Here is a 22,875-nt window from a genome sequence, read left to right on the forward strand (position 1 = left end):
GTAAAAGTAAAACGGCGCGACGGCGCTACGGCCGCTACGGCGCTACGGAGAAGAACGCGCCTTTGGAACGCGCAACTCTGGCTCCCGTAGGTAGCGCCTCGTTAGCGCAGCGGAAGCTACGTCGGCTACGTTTTCGCGTACCGGTGCGGTGCACGCGATGCAAGGAGGAACCTCCTTGGTGCGGTGAAAGCTACGCGCTCAGAGAGTGCGTCCGATTGTGACAGTCGGCCCCCCCCCCCCCCCCCCCCCAAAAAAAAAAAAAAAATAAATAAATAAAACGCATGTCACTACAGAGTCCGCAGCTGTAGTTCCCGTATGTCACCGTTGAAACGAAACTATGAAAGCGAAACTGTCCGGAAGCGTCCACAGGAAGCGTCGGTTAGTTCAGTAGACCTTGACGTCACGGACGGCAAAATAATTTTTTGATGTTTTGACAGTTGACGTCGAAATAGTCGCTGCTTTTTCTCAAGGTGCCCTTCTCTGGCGGTTATAAAACCGAGTCGTGGGAGTTGCGTTTTCTTCGGTTTCACGACCTGCACTAGAAGGCAAAAATGACACGCTTTGCATGCGTAGACGCTGCACCTCCTGTTGAGATATTTGCTCTTATGAGAGCTTATCGCGCCGACACTTGCCCTCAGAAAGTGGACCTCGGAGTTGGAGGTAGGTTATTCAGCATCTCCGGTCCGGAGCAAAGTTTTCTTGTTTTGAAAGTTTGGGGTAAATCTTGACCAGGTAACATCTCGCATTCAGCCATGTGGCCTAATTTAGGAAAATCTCGCAGTCATCTACCTTACGTTGACGCAAGACCTGCATCCAACTCGCAACGACGATCACTTCGGAATCGAAACTTCGATCGGGGGCTTCATCCGGATTGCTCCGAGGTGTTTCCTAGGCTACTGAGTGACATGGTCGCAGTGGGCCACGCACTACGTTTCTTAAGATGTTGGTAACAGAAGCTGTGCCAGTCCAGGCAAAACAAACAAAAGGGCTAAGGGGTTGGGTGAGGTTTAGGTAAAGGGGGGTGAGACCATTTTGCCGGCAGCCGGCACAATAGCCCGGGGAAAAAAATGCCGGCAGTTTCGGACGGCGCGTGTATCACGGGAGCTCGTTAACACACACCCCCGCCCGCGTTCACGCCGCTTCGCGGCGACAGTCTGCGGCTGCTCATTAGAAATATATTGACCCAATTGGCCCAACAGTACACGCCGCTTTGCGGCGGCCCAAGCCCGCTGTCCTCCATTCACCCCCGAAAAGAAAATGTTTCGTCGACAACATTCGTTTTTTCTTTCTTTTCTAATGTTAATCATAAAAAAAAAAAAGAAATGTGGGAGGTATCGCCTAATGCCTAAACAAAATAAAATTGCAGAAAAAAAAAAAAAGCCCACACTGTGGATCGAATTAGTGTCCTGCTGCGTATGAGTCAAGCACCATACCACTGAGCTATTCCACACCATCAAATAGCCGTGTTCACAATTCGTTTTATACGAGACCCAATAGGGGACAACTGTTGGCACTTTTTTTCCCGGGTTATTGTGCCGGCTGCCGGCAGAATATCCACTTCCTTAGGTAAACGAGAATCTACGCTGCTTCCATATGTGCATTGCACCAATGTTTAGCGTACAGGACTGAAGAAGCCAAGCCATGGGTCCTGCCGGTTGTTCGAAAAGTTGAAAAGGAGATGGCAGAAGACGACTCTCTGAACCACGAGTACCTCGGCCAGCTTGGTCTGGAAGACTTCAGCAAGGCTGCTGTGCGAATGCTGCTGGGTGATGACAATGATGCGATTAAAGACGGAAGGGTAGGTGCCTCGTCGTCTTTCCACTGCATGGTCAGTGTGTTTCATGACGGCATTGTTTTCCAGGCAGTCGGCATTCAGTGCCTCAGTGGCACCGGTTCCTTGAGAGTGGCAGGCGACCTCTTGTGCAAACATGCAAAGTTTACGACCATCTATATGTCAACCCCGACATGGCGTAAGAATGCCCTCACCTCATACTTTTGTGGTCTGCTCTGCATTGTTCTTAACAGTGCTGCGCATTAACACAGCTGAACACCGCTTCTATGTCGCTGGCATGGCAAAGGAGTGAGTGCTGTGTCTATCTCTTCTTGCTTCAGCTAACCACACTTTAGTTTTCAAGCATTCTGGCTTCCAAAACCTCAAGTTCTACCGCTACTGGGATGCCAAGAACCGTTGTCTCAACTTTGCTGGGATGATAGAGGATTTGGAGGTAAGGCCATTTTACTTGATCCTCAAAAACAAAGTGCGAGATTGATTGGTGTTATATGTAGGGTTTTGCGTTTTTGATTTAAACTTATATTGGCGACGAGATGTTTTGGCGGTGCGGGTGCCCTCCTGTAACGGAGCTGGTAGGATGCGAGCAGATGACACGCTATGTCAAAGCATGGAGTGGCTATGTTAGTTTGCATCTATGCCGATTAAAAACTGGTAATTAAAGGAATGTGTATGACCTTTTTGTGAACAATCTTTCTAATGAATAACAGTGCATCGAAGTTGCTTTTTATATTAAAAAAAAAAAAGCTTTAAAATGTTCAAAAACAAACCTGGAGCTTCTCATTACAGCTTGTGCGGCGTGCGTCAGGGCTCTTCATAGTCTCTCTGATTCTTGTTTTTTGGGATCTGTGGAGGCTGTCGTACAAAGCGGGTTTGCATTCACTAGATTGAATGACGTGCTGTCTTCTTAGCTGTGCACGCGTGCACAGTTGTGTTGCAAAGCGCCACACACTTGTTTTAGCTACATTGAGCTTGCCGATACCGACACTTCTATCCAAGTTTGACTAAACAGTTGCTGACGAGTAAATGCTTGTCAGCAACTGACGTTTAGTCCCTCCCACATTGAATGCAAAGAAGGTTGTCACATCGCGACTTCTGCTCAAAAGGAAAGCAGAAATTTTCATGAATTCTTATATTGTCAGACATGGCCCGGCTAATTCAGGCGATTGGTTAATTTGTTCTATCCAGTTTTTACTAAGAATTGTTTACAAATTTAAAATCGCTCGCTGAGAAGCGCATCGTGCATTCTGTGCATTTGGGTCTGCAAAATTAAACATAAAAACGGTAGTAATTCATAGCAGGTGTATACCTCATTTTTCGGGACGCTGAAGTGTCACTGACTCGGTAGGTTTAAGACTGATAGCAAAGGGGTCTCATACGTTTCGCATCGACTCTGGAAGCCAGCCACCGCTTCTTCCTGCCAGTTATTTTGGGGAAATGTTTGTTTACTGGTTTATAAAATACAAAAAGGATTCAACTTGGAACTAATAAGAGACCAGCACTCACAAAACACATTGGAACCAACAGGATACACGGAGTCTATTTCACTGAAGTTTTTATTATACACGCAAGAGGTTCTCAAAGTTTGCTTTCCTATTTCCAATTTGATGAGCATTCCTTTCTCAGTTTTATTTTGTCCAAATCATAATAAGAAATGCACCCCATTTTTCGTGGTAGATGTAGTGGGGTAAAGTGCTGGATATTCTATTTCCATCATCCAGCTTTTTGTACAGGGTAGGGAACAGCTCACCACCATCTGAGCACTTCGACACCTCAGCGCCAAGAGTGTTTGTTTGCATGACTATGGATGGGTCACGGTTTCAAGCTTTGGTAAAATGTCCTGTTACAGATATCACTTCACCAAATAAACACTTCGTGGGAAACGGGCTTTTTCGCACATTATCCACACACACAGCACTTGAAGCGAGCTGATAAGCCAGGGATCCAAGATCTGCGTGGTCTGTCCCAGTCTGCCCTACCTGTGACTTCACAGACAATGATGATGATAGCTAGAGAAGCGCCCCCTGTAGTTAGCGCACACCGCCAATATGCCGAATAAATTTTTCAGAATTTGGTTTTAAGTGCTGTAGGTTAGTATTTTCTGTGACGCTCTTGTTGAGTTGTCGGCTATCTTTGGGATCGCCCTATGTTATGCTGGAAAGGATTCAACAGCAATCTTTTGTGGGTTACATTTTTGTTCTTTCTTCTGATCAGGCTTTGTGTGCCAAGTTCCCAGTCCTTTGGAGATGGGGTTTCAATTGTTTTCATTGCCCAAAATGTCCCACAACTTCTAAAAAAAATGTATAAAGGCATTTTAAAAGTTTCTATCATAGCCAATGATGAGATTCAAGCATTGCAACCATAGTTTTGTTAGTACACAAAGCATTCAGTGTTTTAAAATATTCTACCGGTTGTATTTTGGCACCCGTATTTGACCGATTTGTCAGCTTTGGCTACTGTAGTACTTCGCATCGACAACTTGCCAGTTTCAAATGTAGATGTGTGGCCTCTTGTACAGAAGGGAAGCATCGAGCAGTAGTGGTAAATAGTGAGAAGTCATTCCCGAACCTGAACGGTTGTAAATAGAAAATAATGAATGCGCATGATAGAGGAAACCTCAATAACTACATATGTGGATTCATTACTATAATCTAAAGTAATTGCAATTTAGATTACCAGTGAAATTCAGGGTTTTTTGTTATGTTTGCCCTGGGTAGAGCACATATCTATATCTTCTGTCTGTGCACGTTTCATCATTATTTTAATGTTAAAAAACCCTACTGACACAAATAATATTTTACAAATTTCTCTCGTTAAATCTTGGGCCCAATCGGATAGATTCTGAATCGTCACCTTTTATATGGCAGTTGCATACTCCCCGTGAATGCCCCCCATTTGTAAATATTTGTCCAGTGCTAACAAAAAGGCAAGCAAAAGAAAGGTCATATGCAATGTTAAGATGAGGAGATACCGCACATATCACCTGATAAAAAAACTGAAAAATTTAATATGTAAAAATATTCACCAAAACAAACGGAAAAACTTACTTTCTGAATAAAAACCAAAAAAAATCATTCCAAATTTGAAAAATATAAAAACTGCCAATCTCTAGTTATATGTAGGGCTTGGAGTTTTCATTTGTTGAATTCTGCATTGTTTTCTGAATTTTCTATCTAAAAAGTACATTTTTCGTGTTTTTTTTTTTTTAATATATTTTGAGAGACTAACATTTTCCTTTTTTTTTTTTTTTTTTTTTTTTTGTTTATGGTGATATATGCTGTGTTTGCAATGAACCCAAAATCGCATGGAGGCAGAAAGGGGCGACATACCGGCTCAAAACAAGCTAGCCAAACGAGAAAAGCCCAAGTGAAGCCGGAAGTCGACGTCTTGGGTTGGAACGCCCCCAAGGGTGACCAAAACAGCTGTTGGCGCCAAGTCGGCTCTCCTTTTTGTCCGATAGAATCTCTTGGTATTGGTCATCATCGAAGGCGTGCCCTTCTAAACCAGAAGTCTCCCCCAGCTTCATCTATGATGATGTCATGTTGCTTCCAGAAGCTTTCTATCTCCATGCAGAACCATGTATGGGACCTTTCGTTTGCTCTCCATTTTGTCTGCACTGTGCAAATATTTGCAAATGGTTGTGTTTAGCAGAGCACTGTCACGGGGAATATGCCACAGCCATATGAAAGGTGACAATTTGAAATCTATGTGATTGGGCCTAATATTTAACCCTTTGAGGGTTCACTGCCGAATTCTAAAATTGGCACCTAAACACAAGATTGCATGCACCCCGGGCTTTTAGTTGTATTCATGCCCTGTTTCGTCGCCTTGCTCGGGCGAATCTGGTTTCGAAATTAGTTGCTTCGTGCATGTGATACGCCTGAGATGGTCACTTTGCATGTCAGCTGCTCTGACGGTACCCTTTTGGAAATAGGAAACCCATTCACACTGACAGCATGGTCAGGCTCAATGAGATTCAAAGTCAAGTGTAGCACCGAGTAGCACCAATGTGCACAACTTAGCACATAAACATTGATGCTCTTAGGAACACTGCAGAGACGCTGTAATCTGGGAAAAGGGGCGAACTGATGACTGAGGTAAAGCCAACTTTGGGGATGAACCTTATGAGCACCGATGAGCATGTAACATTTAAGAGTGCTAATGTGCAGATAGCTCATTGGTGCCCTTAGAAACATTGCAGAGAAGCTGAAATCCCGGGAAATGGGTAGTTTATAATGCAGGTGAAGCCAACTTTAGGAAGATCTCGAGCAATTTCTGACTTTGAATTGACAACACTTTGTACCCAAAATGTGTAGATTGAGTGGCCTTCCTGGAGATTTTGTGTAGGGGATCACTTTAATCTGATACGAAATTACTGAGAAATCTTATTTAAATGAGGTGAACCTTTACCGTCAATTGAAAAATAATCTACCAATTCTAATTGGATGTGCAATGTATCTGTTCTGAGCTTATGCTGGCTAGTACTTCCTTGGCTATGTTAGGGTGTGCATATCCTTGGAATAGGCTGACTGGAGAGCAACCTAGAACAGTAAGGCCCGCTTCAGATGGGGCAATTTTCTCAGCAGTTTCGGTGTTCCATCTGCCGATAGACACAGCGAGCAGACAACAAAGTACATCATCTGCTTGTTGCACCTATCGGGAGATGGCGCCACAAGTGAAGTGCATCATTAACTTAGTCGTCTGTGAACGCGCCTGATGTGGACTTTGTCAAGTTTGTTGCTTTAGTATGCCTTAAAATTGCACGAGGTAAAACTGGCCTGCTCAATGTACATTTGGTAAAAGCTTGAGCTTTCTATGTGCATGCACTCATTTTTTCAACTCTTTTTGCAGCAATGGATACAATTGATTTAATCTACATATAACCTCTACCTTTGATTTCCATGGTATAATTCTAAGCAAACCGAATTTTCTTCCACTTAATATTATACCTGTTTAAACAAAAATGTCAACAAAGCCATATATTATTTGCACTCCGGAGCCATATTTTTCAGTTTAATATTCTTTTCAACGAAGTGCATTGCATGAGGGGGGGGATCTAGTATAAAAACCTAACAGTGAAGGTTTCAGAATAAGTTTGGTTAATGATGAAAAAGAGACATATTGTACGGGTATATAAAAGACAAGTTTAAAAAAAGAGTAAGTGATATTGAACAAACGTTTTGACTTATGAAAAACACTTGCGAGGTGTGCTTTGCAAAAAGCACTGAATTTAGCGTGATTAGTTAAAAGTAGGAAGAAAATTTGTCTGTAATAGCAAGCAGGGAATTTTGAAATTTATTAGTTCTGGCAGCGACATTATTTACTTTCAAGTTGTGATCACAACGCAAATTAATGTGTGCATAACAGAAGACAAGCTTGATATGCAAAATTTCACCACTTCTTCTAGTGAATAATACAATGGAGATGCAACCACGCAGTAATTTAATTTATATTTACTGTAAAACCCTTAATGTTAGTGAGCTCTTGATTTTTGCGAATTGCAAAAATAGCAAATTTTAGGGGCGTGCAAAAATTTTGGTTCTTCAGAATTGCAATGCAGGCGTCTGGAATTCACAAAATTCAGTGGCCGCGATTATAACCTCTGTGTCTGATTCGCGAAAAATAGGGGCCGTGAAAATAAAGAATTTTACAGTAAGTGAATTTTTTGGGGAAGGAAAGATTTGTAACTGGAAGGCTTGCGGAAAGGTTTGTTCTGGGTGTCCTTTGGTAATTTCCCCAAATAAAATCTAGAACACAAGTTGTCTTGGAAAGCAAGTAAACACAAGCGCACGACAAGCAAACAACTATTGAGTGGTCGCTGACCCGTTGGCTGTGCAAACCAAGCTGCGAGAGGATGTATTTCTTCACACCGCTCCAAGAGATCACTGAGGGAATATGTCTCGGAGAAGGAAACTTGTTATAGAATTATAATTGTGGTGGAATCTACATGCCATCATCACTAACCTGCATCGGCATTTTCTGCATTATAACTTGCACTAGCTTTTCGCTACCTTTGGCATGTTCAAACATGTTCTGGGGGTTCACAGCAGTTCCCAAAAAATCAAATTGCTAGATTTTTGAAGGTCGGGTTGTCAGGTCCAGATGCCTCAACCTCGGCCCGACCCAAGCCCAACGCAGCTCGAAATAAATAGGCCGAGACCAGACCCTAGCATGAACCATGCACTCATATATTGGGCTGAGCCTGACCCGATAATCGGGTCGAGTTTGGGTTTTTGTGTGTGCCTGAGCCTGCGCAGATCTCTACCGCTTTCTGTTGCCCTTCTGTTTGAGTGGCCGCACATTTACGCTCAAAACTGCAAGCTGCCGATGCGATGTACTATAGTAGTTAAAGCTAATCAATCAGTCAAATGCAAGTACAAAAATACTGCTGATACCACAATTCATAGCAAACTCTGGTTCCAATGCGTGAATCCCGTCATTGGTTCTGATAGAAATTTTGAAAATGCCCTCATACATTGAGAAGCTGAAACACATTTAGGACAATAAAAACAATCCATACCCTATCTTGAAAGGACTGGGAACTCTGCACATGAAGCCCATTCACAAAAGGAACAAAAACTTCACCTCCAAATTATTACTTCGTTAAACCCTTCCCAGCGTAAAGTAGGATAGTCCCTAAGATTGCTGGTGATGCTATGAGGAAGTGCATCACAAGGTCACACAATAATGACCCCCCTCCCCCTAAAAAAGGTACACTAAAATACAGACTTCTTTTTTTGTTTAAAATTGAATTCTAAATTATGAATTTGGCGTATGTTTGTCGATTTTTATCGGCTTTAAACCAAAACTGCAGAACCCTGGTTGTATGTCCTCTTATGCAGTTGGCTCTCAACCTTCTACGGAGGTTAGCTAACTTTTCACAGGTGCGAGATCCCAGCCAGCTTAGATCATTGTGCGAAAAGGTAGGGAAGGCGCAAGCTTTGCAAAGGTTCAATAAAACTCTTCCAATGCTCGTGCCCAAGCTTCTTGCAACGCTGTGCAGGAGGGGAGTACAGCGGTCAAAACAACCTTACATGTTGCACAATGAGAGTTATCTTTGGTACACCAGGTTTCCTTTTTTATATTTCCAGAATGCACCGGAAGACTCGGTCGTCGTCCTCCATGCATGTGCACACAACCCAACCGGCATTGATCCCACTGAAGAGCAGTGGAAGAAGATAGCAGAGGTTGTGAAGGTATGGAACTCCATTGCCGCAATGGGCTACATGTGTCATCTTCTTGGAACATTCCCTCTGAGTAGAGCTGGGTGACATGCTGGACTTGCCAAGAAAAAATTTGTAACTCTTTGCTGACCATACAGAAAATGCGTTTTGTGTGACTTTTTGTTAGATTTTTTTTCTAAGGAAACTATTAGGTTTACAGTTTGATGTCATACAGAGAAATTGAGCTAAATAAATGGTCTCTTGGATAATGCAAACATCAAAGCAGAGACTTGAATTCTAATGCAATGTTTAATTTATGAAACAATTGTTTTCCAAAAGTTGGTCCAAAGTGGGTAAAGATATGGCTATATATCAAAACAAAAGGGTAAAAAAAAATTAAAATATAGTCAGTTTGGGGTCAAAAAGATTCTGATCTAACAATCCTCAATTCAACTAACATGATGGACATGCCATTGGGCTAAACAGTTTCCTAATGTGGTGAAGCACAGGTCATGAAAAATTAAATATGGGACTTGGCTGTCACAAATGACAATGTGCCATCGGTTTCACGCTCTGCTTAACAACTGCTGCCATGCAAAAAGAGGAAGAGAAGCACAAAAGCAAAAAGTGTAGTTTTGAAACTACCGACAAGACAGTGACGCGAGAGCTCTGTGGGAAGTGGGCCTTTGCAGCCATCAATCACGGGGGATCGATGCTCTATGGGCAAAACAGCAAAGCTGTCCTCACATTATTTACTTTTTTCTTTTTGTGCAGGCCAGAAAACTCTTTCCCCTCTTCGACTGTGCCTACCAAGGCTTTGCCTCGGGGAACTTGGAGAAAGACAGCTGGGCCATACGATACTTTGTTTCCCAGGGTTTCGAACTGTTGTGTGCCCAGTCTTTTGCCAAGAACTTTGGTCTTTACAGTAAGTTTCTGAGACTCGGCCATCTAAGTTTGAAGGTAGCAAGGTCATGCTATGTCATCTAGGGCACTACTCGTGCACTCCACTCATCCCGACATCTTCCGAATGCATTATTTTGTTGCCGGAGCAAGTAGTGTGTTCAAGTTAATTTGTGGACTGGCGAGTGCCCAGCCTGTAGCCAATCTCCTAGTCTGACACGCAAGATTTTCATTTTGTTTTGCTTTAGGGGACCTGAACCCCTTTTCGGTTTTACTTTTTTAGGTATAAATGTATAGAGATGATTTGTAAAGTATGATAGTTGTGCAGATTGAGTGCGTCAGTCATTAGAGTTAGTGGCGTGAAAACAGAAATTGATTTACGAGTGCTAAAAAAATTACACCGGAAAAAAAAAAAAGCAAGAAGAGATGGCATACAGAGTACAACACTTATTCCTGCAAAAAAGGGAACAATAATATTAACATCTCTTTTAGCACAACTGATATAAACAAATAAATAGACCTACTATGTAGTGTTTTTATTTTTTTAATCTGTCATGACTGTAGTGCTGCTGCAAAAATTAAAGATGGCTTCTTGCATTGATTTCAGTTCTGATACTCTGGACTGACTGTGCCTAATATATTGGAAACTTCGCATAGAAAGAAGACTGCAGTTACTACCGCATTATATAGTGGCTGTGTGCAGCAACATTACTGCGCAGTTCCTCTCGTATCACCATTGCCGGCACCTGCATAACTAGCGTGTCTCTCTCCGCACAACAGATGAGCGGATTGGAAACCTGCTACTTGTTATAAATGACAAGACAGCCCTCACCAATGTTCTGGCCCAAGTAACGCTGATTGTCAGGGGAAACTACTCCAATCCGCCCAACCATGGTGCCCGCATTGTCTCCAGAGTCCTGAACAACCCTGTGTACTTCGAAGAATGGTATTTGTCAGGTTCTTTACAGTTCTAAAATAATTGAAGGCTTCAGTCCAAGTTTTTTTATTTTGGCAAATGGAGAGTTGCTGATAGCTACTGTCCGTTTTACGAAACAGCGTTTTGACTCTCACTGGTATTCGTGTTTGAGGGAGAACTCCATCACCTTTTAAAACGGTCAAACAAAAGAAGTTTTCTAAAACAGGGTTTGCACAGGTCCTTGAAAACCTTGAAAACCCTTGAATTTTGGAACGGCATTTTCCAGACCTTGAAAGCTCTGGAATTTCTAGCGGTGCTTGAAAACCCTTTAAATTTCCCGTTAATCTTTTTTTTTTTTTTTGCAATTAAATTTTTTAAGGTAGGTAGATATAATTATTTTTTTCACATGCATATTAACATAAATTTTAAAATTCAACGAGGTTGGTTTCTTGTATGGCACATTTAGACACATTTAGCGGATGCCCGTTAAGTGTCGGCTACAATGGTAGCAGTCCCGTTGATTCCGGGTCTGGCATCGCCCGTCTGCCATCTTGCAAACTTTCCCCTTGTTCGACTTGCTCCCTCGCTTACTGTTTGCCAGCTATTCCTAGTTTACTTGTTCTGCGTCTGTTTTACTTCCCCGACATCGCACATCCCGCGCGATTCCCGGGAAGTGCAACTATAGACACAGAGAAAGCAGAGGCAACAGGTGACATCACCTAAATTGTCAAGTAGAACAACCTAAGGAAAATGGAAAAAAAAAAAAAAAAGAGATACATGAGCTTCTAAACATCAACAATCGAGGAAAAGCTGCAGTAACTCTTCTGAACCCTTTACTAGCTCCTCTTTGGCAAATGTGCCTTTTCCTAGATATCATGCAATAAAAAAAATTTTGCACTGCATTTAAAAAAGTGTTACATTATAAATTTACTAGATAGAGTATTGGAAGGGGTCCTTGAAAATATCTTTACAGCCGCTTAAAAGTCCTTGGAAACTCGTGAATCTTTTTCTTTTAAAGGGACACTGACAGGGTATTTATGCTCACCGAGGTTTTTAGTTGTACACGACATATTAGAGCCCTACTTCCCAGAACAGAATTTGCAGCTCGAAATTCGGGTTCTTACCACCCGAAAACCGCCGATCGAGAACTGGCCGGTTTTAGTCGCACTCACTCTCTTCTCCGTGGTCACGGGTTAGCCAGGATGACCACGGGTAGCCAGGATGACCCGACCTAAGAGCCACAAACAAAACCGCGAAACCTCTGAGAGCCGTGGGGGGGGACACACTTTTTTCTAAAGCAATGAACGAAACTCGAACTACTTGCAATCTATCAGAGTCAAAAGTAGTCCAACTGTACGTAAGGTAGCAGTAGCACAAGACTACCAAACCGCTAGCTGTCTTTTGATTTAAAACGCGTTCCATATCTCTTTTTGGGGAAGTGCTCGTGTGGGTGGCGGGTGGGGGGGGATACGGGAGGGAGCCGCGAGCCGCACTTTAACACTCGAAGAGCCGCATGCGGCCTGCGAGCCGCAGCTTGCCCACCCGTGGTTTAGACACCACCAGCAAATTTAATCAAAGTTGTGCATCATTGAAGGCACACACTCAATATTAAAAATAGAAAAAAAAAAATATGAAACCCATTTTTTGTGGCTTCTAAAAAACTGCAAATACATTGAGTAAAAAAAAAAAAAATTTTAAAAGTTGCACAGACAATTGGAAGCATTCTGTGCATTTACTGCGTAATTCTCAACATGGCGTCGTATCCTGTATCGTCGTATTGTGGGACTCGCAGGCTGGACGGCGATGGCGGAGGACGGCAGGCGTGGGACGTCTACTTAACAGAACTGTCGTTCACGGTACCGGCAAATCTGTCTTCCTTCGGAAACAAAATTTTGGATCGATCAAAACAATTAGGATTCATTCCATACGACATGCCTGACCACCAAGCCGATTTGCACAAAGACGTCTTCTTAAGGTGAAAATTTAATGATGTCTTAGTTTCAACTAGAACAGGGGTTCTCAAACTGGGTTCCGTGGAACACAGGGGTTCCACGAGCTGGTCTCATGGATTCCGCAAGTATTGAGTTGCAGTGCTCCCCCCCTAGTTTAACCTTCTATGGACTGAGCCATGGATCAAGCTTTCGCACTAGTGTATTTTTACATTGTGCTCCAGGTCAACCCCTCTGCCCTCTCATTTTGTCTGTAGTCCTCCATTCTGTGTTATTCTGTCAGTGCAGTAAACTCTTGTTCACTATCTAAAGGCCTTTATTGCCCGGTATTTTTGGTTGGCAACAAAGGGAGAGAGGGGGGGGGGGTTCCTTGGGACTCTTTGAGGCTTGCTGGGGTTCCCTGGGACGAAAAAGTTTGAGAACCCCCGAACTAGAAAATGGCAACTTTGCTCGAATCCAAAAATGTTAGGCTTACATGTGATTCTATTTCCCAAAGCACTACTAAACAGCCCCACGTCTTCAAATTCGGTTGCGTCACGCAACATTGGTCTTGTGTCGTCAGAGTCATGTCCACGTCGCATCGAACCACGTGGTCCGAAAGGTCACTTGATCTTCTATGCGACGACGGGCGAACGTAGAGCAAAGTGCAAGCGTCGTCTGCTCCACAATTTTCGCCAATGTATTTTGCTACAACATCCAACGACGTCTGCACCACTGTGGCCCCAGCTTGCGCTTTGTGGAATCTCGACGAAGCTGCCCGCAATTTGACGCGGGCTTATTGCCGCAAAGGCACCGTGCAACCAAGATCTCGATTACAACACGTCGGAGCATCCCCAGGTGGTCCAAATTAATCATCAGGCCTCTGCTTGGACATGCCAGACGCCCTTCTTAGGTCTGGCACATAAAGCTCCAACATTTATTTTACCGAAAATAGCCGAGTCTTCGCGCCGGTTTCTACAGGTGCGAGACATATATGCTCATACACTGAAAACGTCCGGCACTTAGTGCCGGACGTTTTCAGTTTGACCGTGCATGTGTCTCCTGCTTTAGTAGCCTAAATTGTGTACCTTTATGAAACTGTTTGGCAGACTGTACATTTATTGTCAATAGCAAAATAGTCAGCGAAAACTATGAATGCCGTGATAAGTATGCTCCAGCACATTCATTTGGTTCCACAGCAGAACTGATCTTTTCACGCATGTTTCGCTATTTAGCTGGTAACAACAAATTAGTTAGTGTCATGAGCACAAGCAATCGGAACAGATCATTGTTCTGCGATTTGGTGACAACGGCTTCCCTGAGTTCCACCGGCTCGAGATGTTCGTCGATACATTCAGAGGCGCATTGTTGTGTGGAAACTTGTGAAAGACAACTCTTGGGCTGATCTACTGGTAGTTCGAGCAGGCAACTACACAACATCATGAGCCTATGGAACTTTCACCAGGCATCTCAACTAGGCATTGGAGATGCGGCCCACGCCCGTACCGTGAGCAAAACGTCGTTCTCAAACTACAACAGTGGCGAGACAAAACGGACTGCTCCTAGCTCTCAGCTCCGACAGGTGCGCAGGGTAGTGCATCCGGGTTACAGTGATCACACGGACACCATTGAGCCAACACTGGGAGAAGAAACTCATGACGTCATTGTTCAATTTTGCTCCGAGAAGTAAAAACAAACAAAACGCGAGAATGACGTAGACATGCCTCCGACGTAGTGGCTCATTGTTGGCTGCTCCAACTCCGTGGTATTGACTGCGCTGTTGATTGCACCTTACGTTGCACGCTACTTGGCTCATTTGAAAGTTTGCTGGCCAGTTTATTAAATATATAAATGGAATTAGATCGTAATATTTGACATCTGGTCTTTCTATATGATACTTAAAAATGAAGCACAGTTGCCCTTTAATGGTACCAAAGCCGTTCGTCTCCATGTATACTGTAAACGTCTCAATTTTCGCAGGGACCAAATTTTCAGCAACCCAAAAAATATTGCGAAAAATTTATTTCTAGAATATATCACCCCATGGTAACGAGAATACCACTCGAAATTGGGAATTTTCGTGCCTGCGAAATATTCCTGAAATATATGCTCCCCAAAATTTGCAAGATATTGAGCCCGTAAAAATTAAGTTTTTTTACAGGAGACTGTGATAGGAGCCCAGTAGATGGTCCACATCGAGCACGTGCTGCAGGCAAAGCTTTTACTGGGTTCCTAACCTGTCGCCAACTAGATATTTTCAAGCTCCTCTAGCTGCTGTTTTCTCATGGGGACCTTCCGAAAATCAGCTTTAGCTTTTTAATTGAATAATGTTAAGTCCTGAAACTTTGACATTCATCCCAACCACTAGTAGTTCTAAGCTCTCTGTGACGAAGTGTTTATTTATGCGGTGCGAAAGATATCGTTGACTTTTCTCACAAGCACCTCATACATTGTTTTGTGCGTAAGTTTATTTGTCCTTCACTGTGTTTCAGTAATGCAATTTTAAGTGCCGATGTTTCCAAAGACCATTCTACAGTTTGTGCTGTGGCTTGGCACAAAAGCGAGACCATCTTTTTTAGTGTCGCCGGATCTCTAAAAATATGTATAGAAATGGAGAAAAAAAAAATGGTTTTGCATGTCTTTTTATCTTTAAAGGCTTATAACAATGTATTAATGATAAATAATTTACTCCAACAAATTCAAGCTGTGGGTAAAATCTTGGACATTTTCTTTTCATTTGCTAATTTGTATTCCAGGAAGGGCCACATCCAAACCATGGCAAACAGGATTTTCGCTATGAGGAAAGCCCTCAAAGACAAGCTTGCAGAATTAAATACGCCAGGATCCTGGGAACACATCACAAACCAGATTGGCATGTTTTCCTACACTGGTCTCAACCGTAAGTAGATAGTAGATCTATCGAGTCCAATCTGATCTGCATTATTAATTGGGGTTGCGTGGATATTTAGACAGCGAGTAGTTGGTCAGCCATTTCAAAGTTGCGACGAGTCACTCACTGTAGATGAGAGATTTAGCCAGTGCAGTACAGTAGTGGTACACGACCGCAGTCTGATCTGCACTTGACCAGTAATAAGTGGGTGTAAATACTAGTGCAGTGCACTTAATTTTCATGAATTCTGAATTCATGAATTGCTTAGATTGACTACTGTTTGAGAACTTGAGACCAACTGGAGCCATGAAAATTGGGGACTTTTCTGAATTTGCACTGGATTCACACCCAAGTTGAACATACAAAATATTGTGTTAAATTTTCAAACTGTGTTTTACGAGACAGTTGGGAACTGCAACTTCATTTAGCTAGATTGTGCGCTGCTGTCGTCAAGTTTCCTTTTCTTGATCTCTGCATCCACTATTAAGGTTCTTGGTTTCTGTATAAAACCTGATTCAAGTAAATAATGTACCCAAAACTTTTGAATCATAAAAAATGACATGAAAAAAAATTTAGTTTTGAAAACTTAAATCCAAAACAAAGAACCTTCTGCCATCTCACAGATAGTTTGTGTTATCAAATGCACATGTGTGAGCATAACTCTGCTAAGGTCTTTGTTTGCTCAAGCACTCGCATAAGAGGGGTACTTCCTAAAGCCACGAGCCCTTGCCTTCCGCAAAACCGCAACACCAGGTTGATGGCAGAATCTGTGCAGATATTGTTTGTCTTGTGTCTGAGCCTGTAGAAGAACAAGGATGAAATATTGTGCATGTAGATGTTCGTCATTTATTTATAAACGTGTTGCTATATAAAATTCAGATGAGCATTCTTTACATACTGTTTCTAAACTTACAAAACTAACCACTATTTTTTTAAATTACTTTTTTGAAGGCACTGTCTGCAAATTAAATGTTGGTCACATGTCATAAGTGCATTCTTTGTTTAGCACCAAGAAAACCAGTAACCATGTTGCCTTCTCATTGGAAGCTTCAATGAGTACCTAGCTCAGTGCTAAAAAGACTATGTTGAAATAAATGCAGCAATTGCATTTAGCACTTGCTGTTAGCGCCTCTGGCAGGATGCTGCCTCTAAGATGGCGTGCAAAAGCATTATCTTGCCAACCCTCGGATAAAATGTCCAGTGTGTGACGTCATCCTTGCTTTCTTTTTCTCTGGGCAGAACGACAGGTACAGCACCTCGTCGAAGAGTATCACGTGTACCTCCCGAAAGACGGGCGCATCAGCCTCTGTGGGCTGAACACCGGCAATGTTGAGTATGTGGCCAAGGCCATTCACGATGCAGTTACCAAATTCCCTACGAGCTAATGCTACCTCCTGTCTCGGCTGTTTCCTGTTCAAGATGTAAGAGAATAGCTGTCTCATCTGGTTATCGCTATTATTGACTTCGGTTCGTCAGGTACTTATTACTGGCAGTACAATTTTAATATATTCAGAATTTATTTCGTTGAACTACAATTCTACTGTGTAATAATTAAGCGCGAGACATGCACTCTGTTGAATGACATAGTTTGAGTAATAAAGAGCCTCTAGGTATTTGTCAATAGGAGCATGTGTCTGTGTGATGTTGAACTCAAGGAGCAGGCTTCTAAGCTGGTACTGATGCCATCAAAGCCGCCCTCGTGGTGGTGAGGTTCGGCTTGGGTGCAGGGCACAGGGTCTGAACTACGGGTGCCTCTTTCCCAAGGAATTGGGGGCATCGCTTGTGGCCTTTGTCGCTTTGTGACGTGTAGCCTCAATATTTTCGATAGGTTTGCCATTGTAGTTAATTGGTGAGACCTCTCCCTGTTGAGGGTGGGCTATTGGCAACTATTGTGAAATTGACCACCCACTGGCTAGAGTGCAGCTGTCTAGGCAAGCTGGCTTGCAAGTATCCACAAGTGCTTCTCAGTAGATGGCAGAGGGGAGAGAGGTGCCGCTGCTTCCCATGCAACCTCCTCAGAATTTATGGCGGTCCATGTTGGCCGGTAACCGGATAAAAGCTCGTTGGACAGAAGCTCACTGGACAAAAGCTCACCCGTTTTTTTCACAAACCCGCACAAAAGTTCACCTCATTTTTTTTTTTCTTTGTTACATGTGCGAAACACGAGTTGGGATAAAGTGCCGACGCGATAGACATTGCACCATTTTTAGGAGAACTGGTACCCCAACCCATGCAAAGGTGTCGACAAATGAGCCATAATGGGCAGAGAAGCAACGATTTGGGACCAGAGTTCAAGTCACCACAACTGGGTGGAGCTGATAAGATCAAGCTTCTTTGACTCGAGGTATGCCGGAGCACCCTTGTGCCACGCCCAAGAAACTTCGTAAACCAAAGTTTTTGAAACTGAAGAGTGACCGAAGAAGCGAAGTCACCCTTTGGTGACCTCAAGGGGTGACCTCGCTTTTTAATTGTGCTTATGTCACGCTAAGCAGGCACATAAAAGTTAGGCACAATGTCTCTTCATCATTAATGTATGAGTTCTCTTAGTGTTCAGGATGAATTGAAGTGAATGGCTAAGAAAATTAAATTCTTTTCGTTATTGTGCTTTGTAAATGTATTTGAAATCAAGGGTTTATCCTGGGGTGATGTTAAAGGGAAACTAAAGCAAAACTGTAGTATGCATAAAATAGTAAGGGTGCAGGCGAGCTGGTGGATGTTAACCGTGGTATATCGGTAGAGAGTTTCCTAACGATCCTTGAGGTTTATCTGAAGTCGACGGTAATTGAATACGAAGGAAGGAAGTACGCTAAAAAAGACGGGGTTTGTAGAGGTTCGTCGGTCGCACCGATTTTGGCAGAAGTGTACTTAAACTTCTTGGATCGAGTAGTGCATAACAGACTGCAGGAGAAGTCCCCGGGTATGGCATTAGTAAGAAGATATGTGGACGACATCATAATTTGCACGGTAATGAATGATTTAACGGGCAGTCTGGAACGTGAGATAAGGTCAGCGGCTCCAGAATTGAAGTTTACTGCGGAAAAACCAGAAAGAGGGATCCTAGAGTTCCTAGACTTACGTATACATGTAAATCAAGGGGTATGTTGGGAATACGGAAAAGAAAATTCTAAACCGGTGTTGCCAAGGATTAGCTGTCATTCCAAGACTGTAAAAGCTGGGGTTGTAAAGTTGTTGGTCAGAAACGCACTAGACAGATTGTGTGTCCATTTCATCATGGATTCAGTTAAAAGACAATGCAAAAGGTTGATCAGTGTAGGGTATAAAGACAGTTTTATCAAACGGCAGTTAGAAAGTTATCAAAGGAAAGAGAGAAAAGGAACAGGGTAAAAGGACTAGATTTGCCGTGATCCCCTATTTTCATGAAATTTCGCACAACTTGAAGGCATGTGCGAAAAAGTTTGGAGTAGACACGGTCTTCAGCTCAGATTTTAAACTCAGTAGATTGACGCCATTTCAGACAGGTGCGAACAACTGCAAAAAGAACCATCGAGAAAATCGGTAAATTGCGAGAATGGTGTGGTGTATGAGATACCACTGGAATGCGGTTTTAAGTATGTAAAACAAACATCACGATGCATCAACGACAGATTAAGTGAACACAAAAGAAACTTGAAGAACAGTGCACCGAACTCGGAAATCGCAAAACATGTCAACGAATGTAACAACTGCACTGCTATTTGGTTGGAGACAGAAATCATTCACAAGGAGAGGAATGATACAAAAAGGCTAATAAGGGAGACGGTACGAATAAATTCTCTAGGTAATTGCATAAGTCAGGCGTCGTTACAGTTCGGTAAAAATTCCATAAGCTTTTTAAAAATATAATTATGTTGTTTTTTTTTGTTTTTTTTTGGGGGGGAAAGGGGAGAGATGCTGTACTGTTCATCTTTGTACCGTTTTAGGTTCAGTGCGTGTCATCCTTTCGTAGAGGAGGAAAAAAACATTTTAAGTAAAAAAAATTTGTGTGTGTGTGTGTGTGTGTGTGTGTGTGTGTGTGTGTGTGTGTGTGTGTGTGTGTGTGTGTGTGTGTGTGTGTGTGTGTGTGTGTGTGTGTGTGTGTGTGTGTGTGTGTGTGTGTGTGTGTGTGTGTGTGTGTGTGTGTGTGTGTGTGTGTGTGTGTGTGTGTGTGTGTGTGTGTGTGTGTGTGTGTGTGTGTGTGTGTGTGTGTGTGTGTGTGTGTGTGTGTGTGTGTGTGTGTGTGTGTGTGTGTGTGTGTGTGTGTGTGTGTGTGTGTGTGTGTGTGTGTGTGTGTGTGTGTGTGTGTGTGTGTGTGTGTGTGTGTGTGTGTGTGTGTGTGTGTGTGTGTGTGTGTGTGTGTGTGTGTGTGTGTGTGTGTGTGTGTGTGAATCTTTGTTAGTTTGGAATAGGTACTGGTCCTTTTGTTATATCTTGGGGGAGATTGCTGAGTTACCTTTGTGAATCAACATGAAGGCCGTCCATAGCGCTACTTTGGGAATTGGAGGGTTTGGCGTTTGGACTGTTTAGAGGTTGTCCCTTTGTGTTGGTAGTGACTGTCTGGAAGGTTTGGCGTTGGAACTGGTTAGAGTTGCCCCTTTGTGTTGGTGGTGGGCTGTTTGTGGGCTGTATAAGGAGGAGGACTAAATAAACCTGGTAGCTGAGTTTGAGACGTCGTCCTGTCCCTTTCTGTTTGTTCGACTTTTATGTTCCTTTCTACCCCAGTCTCGGGTATATTCAACATGTAGTATACAATCCATGGAGTTGCGAATTTTTGAAATATTTTGAAGGAACGAGAGTTGAGCCTTTTGGATAAGTACAAAACATGATGAACAATTTAGAAAGCTGTGCAGGATTTTGGATAGGCAGGCGTTCCTTCCACCACGGCTTGTGCCCGAAGGACTAACCTACATCAGGGAAAAGTCTAATGATGACATCGGCGACCTGCTGGACTACTTTGATTGCACATATGTCAACGGCCCCTTTCCATTATGCTTCTGCTCCTTGCGTGGCGGCACTCTGAGCGAATTCTTCCCTTTGCCTGGCTGTGCGCCGACGATGACCGGAGTTTTTCCCGGAGCGTTGGAATATGTACGACACCACTCTTCAAGATAAAGACTGGACGAGCAACACCTACGAAGGATGGAATACCAGGTATCAGATCGGTCATGCCCATCCAAGCGTCTGGCGGCTGATTGAATACCTACAGCAAAATCAGGTGCTCATTGCCACGGCATTGACACGAGCCCGGTGAGGTGAGCCCCCAGTGAAGCGGATGCAAAAATCCACTCTGCGCCGGCAGATTATAATCTGAGAAATATTTGCGAGGGGTTCCAGGTACACCGAGATCTACCAAGACTGCTGGAGATACTAGGGGACTGCATTCGCTTCTAACCAATTGATAAATAAACTTGTTTCTACTCTAATCAACAAACCACACGCCTGTCACATTTATTTTATCGTTGCATTTTAGTTCCGCACGCATGCACCTAAGTTGTCCGCATTGTGTAAAGACTAACATGAAATTTTCTCCTGGTGAGCTTTTGTCCGCGTCTGTAAAAAAATGAGTAAGCTTTTGTTTGGTTAGCTCCTGTCTGGTGAGCTTTTGTCCGGGATTTGTGCTGGCCACCATATTAAAACTGTACCTGCAGTGTTGCTGCATCTGTAAATCATTGAGCTGACGGGAAAAAATCTGGCCATGGCGCAACGCCGATGTACGCTGGAAACTAGAGCCGGTTTGCTTTCGTTGTTTTTGTTTGGTCGTTGAAAATCTGGCAGGCAATGCACGTTCAACATGGCGCTGGTATTGTTTTGGTTTGACGGCACGCGAGAAGCTCCGCGGTCTGCGAGTACATATGTAATGAAGACATGACCAGAGAAGTGCCCTCGTGATGTTCCTGGAAGACTGAAAGTATCATTCGTAATCGTGTGTGCTTTGAAAGCGAAGGGAGTCACAGGGTCCATCCGTGTGCAACCACCAGAGGTCGGCATTTTAGGTTGCCCTCACTCACCCTCACCCTCACAGCCACACTCACCTCAGCCTCTCACTTGCCCTCGCCCTCACAGCTACCCTCAGCCCCTCACTCACCCTCATCCTCACAGTCACACTGACTTTCAGCCCTTCACTCACCTTCACGGAACCTCACGGCCCTTACGCCCCTCAGGCATTCATGGTCCTTGCACCCCTCACGCACTCATGGCCCTCACACACTCACGGCCTTCACACACTCGCGGTCCTCACACACACAGTCCTCACAACCCTCGCAGCCCTCACGCACTCACAGCCCTCAAGGTCCCCACAGCCCTCACGGTCCTCAAGCAGTCATTGCCCTCACACCCTCACGGCCCTCAGGCACTCGCGGTCCTCACAGCCCTCACGGCCCTCACGCACTCGCCGCTCGCGGTCCTCGCAGCCCTCACGCACTCATGGCCCTCACGCCCCTCACGCCCTCACCGCCCTCACCGCCCTCCCGCACTCACGGTCCTCACAGACTTCACAGCCCTCATGGCCCTCACACCCCTCACGACCTCACGGTCCTCATCCTCCCTCGCACTCATTAATTTTTCGATGTTCAGAAACTCACTCACCCTCACCCCACCTGTGAAGATTAGGGTGAGTGAGGGCCCTCATAAGTGAGGTCTGCTGAGGTATGGCAACCGCAAGCCAAGGTTCACGACAGTGCTGCGTTGACTTTGGCGATCTCGTTCTGTTTGGTGCAACACCGCGATGCGACAAAGAGCTGAAACGTTCGTGGTGTGTGGTGCGGTGCTTGGAGGTAGAAACCCACGCTAACACGGAGCGCAAATTGGTTGTTGTGGGGTTGAGGTTCAACGGGTTGTCCCGTCGTCATCAGCTGGTCCGGGAGGACGCAGCGAGCGTCTTCAAAAGTAAATCTTCCTTCGTTCCGTTTCAAATTGTGAAAGATTCGCAACGCATACCATGAGCAAAAAGCTGCGGGCGTTCAACAAAATTACGTCGTTTTAATTGAACAATGGACTCCGGATTGTAGTCCTAAATCTGCCGTTTTTATGCTTCGTGTTGTTGGGCTGCGTTTGCACAGCGACGCACGCCGCTCTGCAAACGACCGGTTATACAGAATTTCTGGGAAACTTAAGTCGCCACCTATATTTTCCTGTAAATCTCGTGCGAGTTCGTTGCACTCATCATGCAATGTGAATAAATTTGGGCAAGATTTCCTACCTGGCCACAGATGCATGAACTGAGACCATTTTTTACGTAGTGAACATTGTGCTTTTTCTTTATTTTGGGAAGAGGCGTTGGTGCATTTATTATGGTACAACCACTTGAGTAGTTG

At 43.8% G+C, this 22,875-nt stretch overlaps 1 protein-coding gene across 2 annotated transcripts; it reads left to right on the plus strand.

Annotated features, from left to right (window-relative positions):
• Window positions 1–337: 337 nt before the first annotated feature.
• On the plus strand, window positions 338–17,212 carry LOC8042981 (aspartate aminotransferase, cytoplasmic). 2 transcript variants are annotated; one of them, XM_029994360.4, is made up of 9 exons: window positions 338–660; window positions 1,617–1,798; window positions 1,862–1,970; window positions 2,113–2,225; window positions 8,881–8,985; window positions 9,727–9,877; window positions 10,633–10,798; window positions 15,453–15,595; window positions 16,826–17,212. In XM_029994360.4, the coding sequence occupies exons 1-9, from the start codon at window positions 552–554 to the stop codon at window positions 16,969–16,971; spliced, it is 1,224 nt and encodes a 407-aa protein (XP_029850220.1). In that variant the 5' UTR covers window positions 338–551; the 3' UTR covers window positions 16,972–17,212. The 2 variants fall into 2 exon arrangements, with proteins under 2 accessions (XP_029850220.1, XP_040356674.1); XM_040500740.2 differs by having other exon boundaries at window positions 434–660; window positions 1,617–1,970.
• The last annotated feature ends 5,663 nt before the right edge of the window (window positions 17,213–22,875 follow it).

Source organism: Ixodes scapularis, unplaced genomic scaffold (genome assembly GCF_016920785.2).
Source record: "Ixodes scapularis isolate PalLabHiFi unplaced genomic scaffold, ASM1692078v2 PGA_scaffold9__187_contigs__length_104089568, whole genome shotgun sequence".
NCBI lineage: Eukaryota > Metazoa > Arthropoda > Arachnida > Ixodida > Ixodidae > Ixodes > Ixodes scapularis.

Excerpts from the sequence above, each read along its gene's own strand:
- LOC8042981 (XM_040500740.2), top strand. The coding sequence starts at position 552 with ATGACACGCTTTGCATGCGTAGACGCTGCACCTCCTGTTGAGATATTT. Across the intron at positions 2,226-8,880 it reads GGATGATAGAGGATTTGGAG|AATGCACCGGAAGACTCGGT; the intron begins GTAAGGCCATTT and ends TTATATTTCCAG. Across the intron at positions 10,799-15,452 it reads CCTGTGTACTTCGAAGAATG|GAAGGGCCACATCCAAACCA; the intron begins GTATTTGTCAGG and ends TTTGTATTCCAG.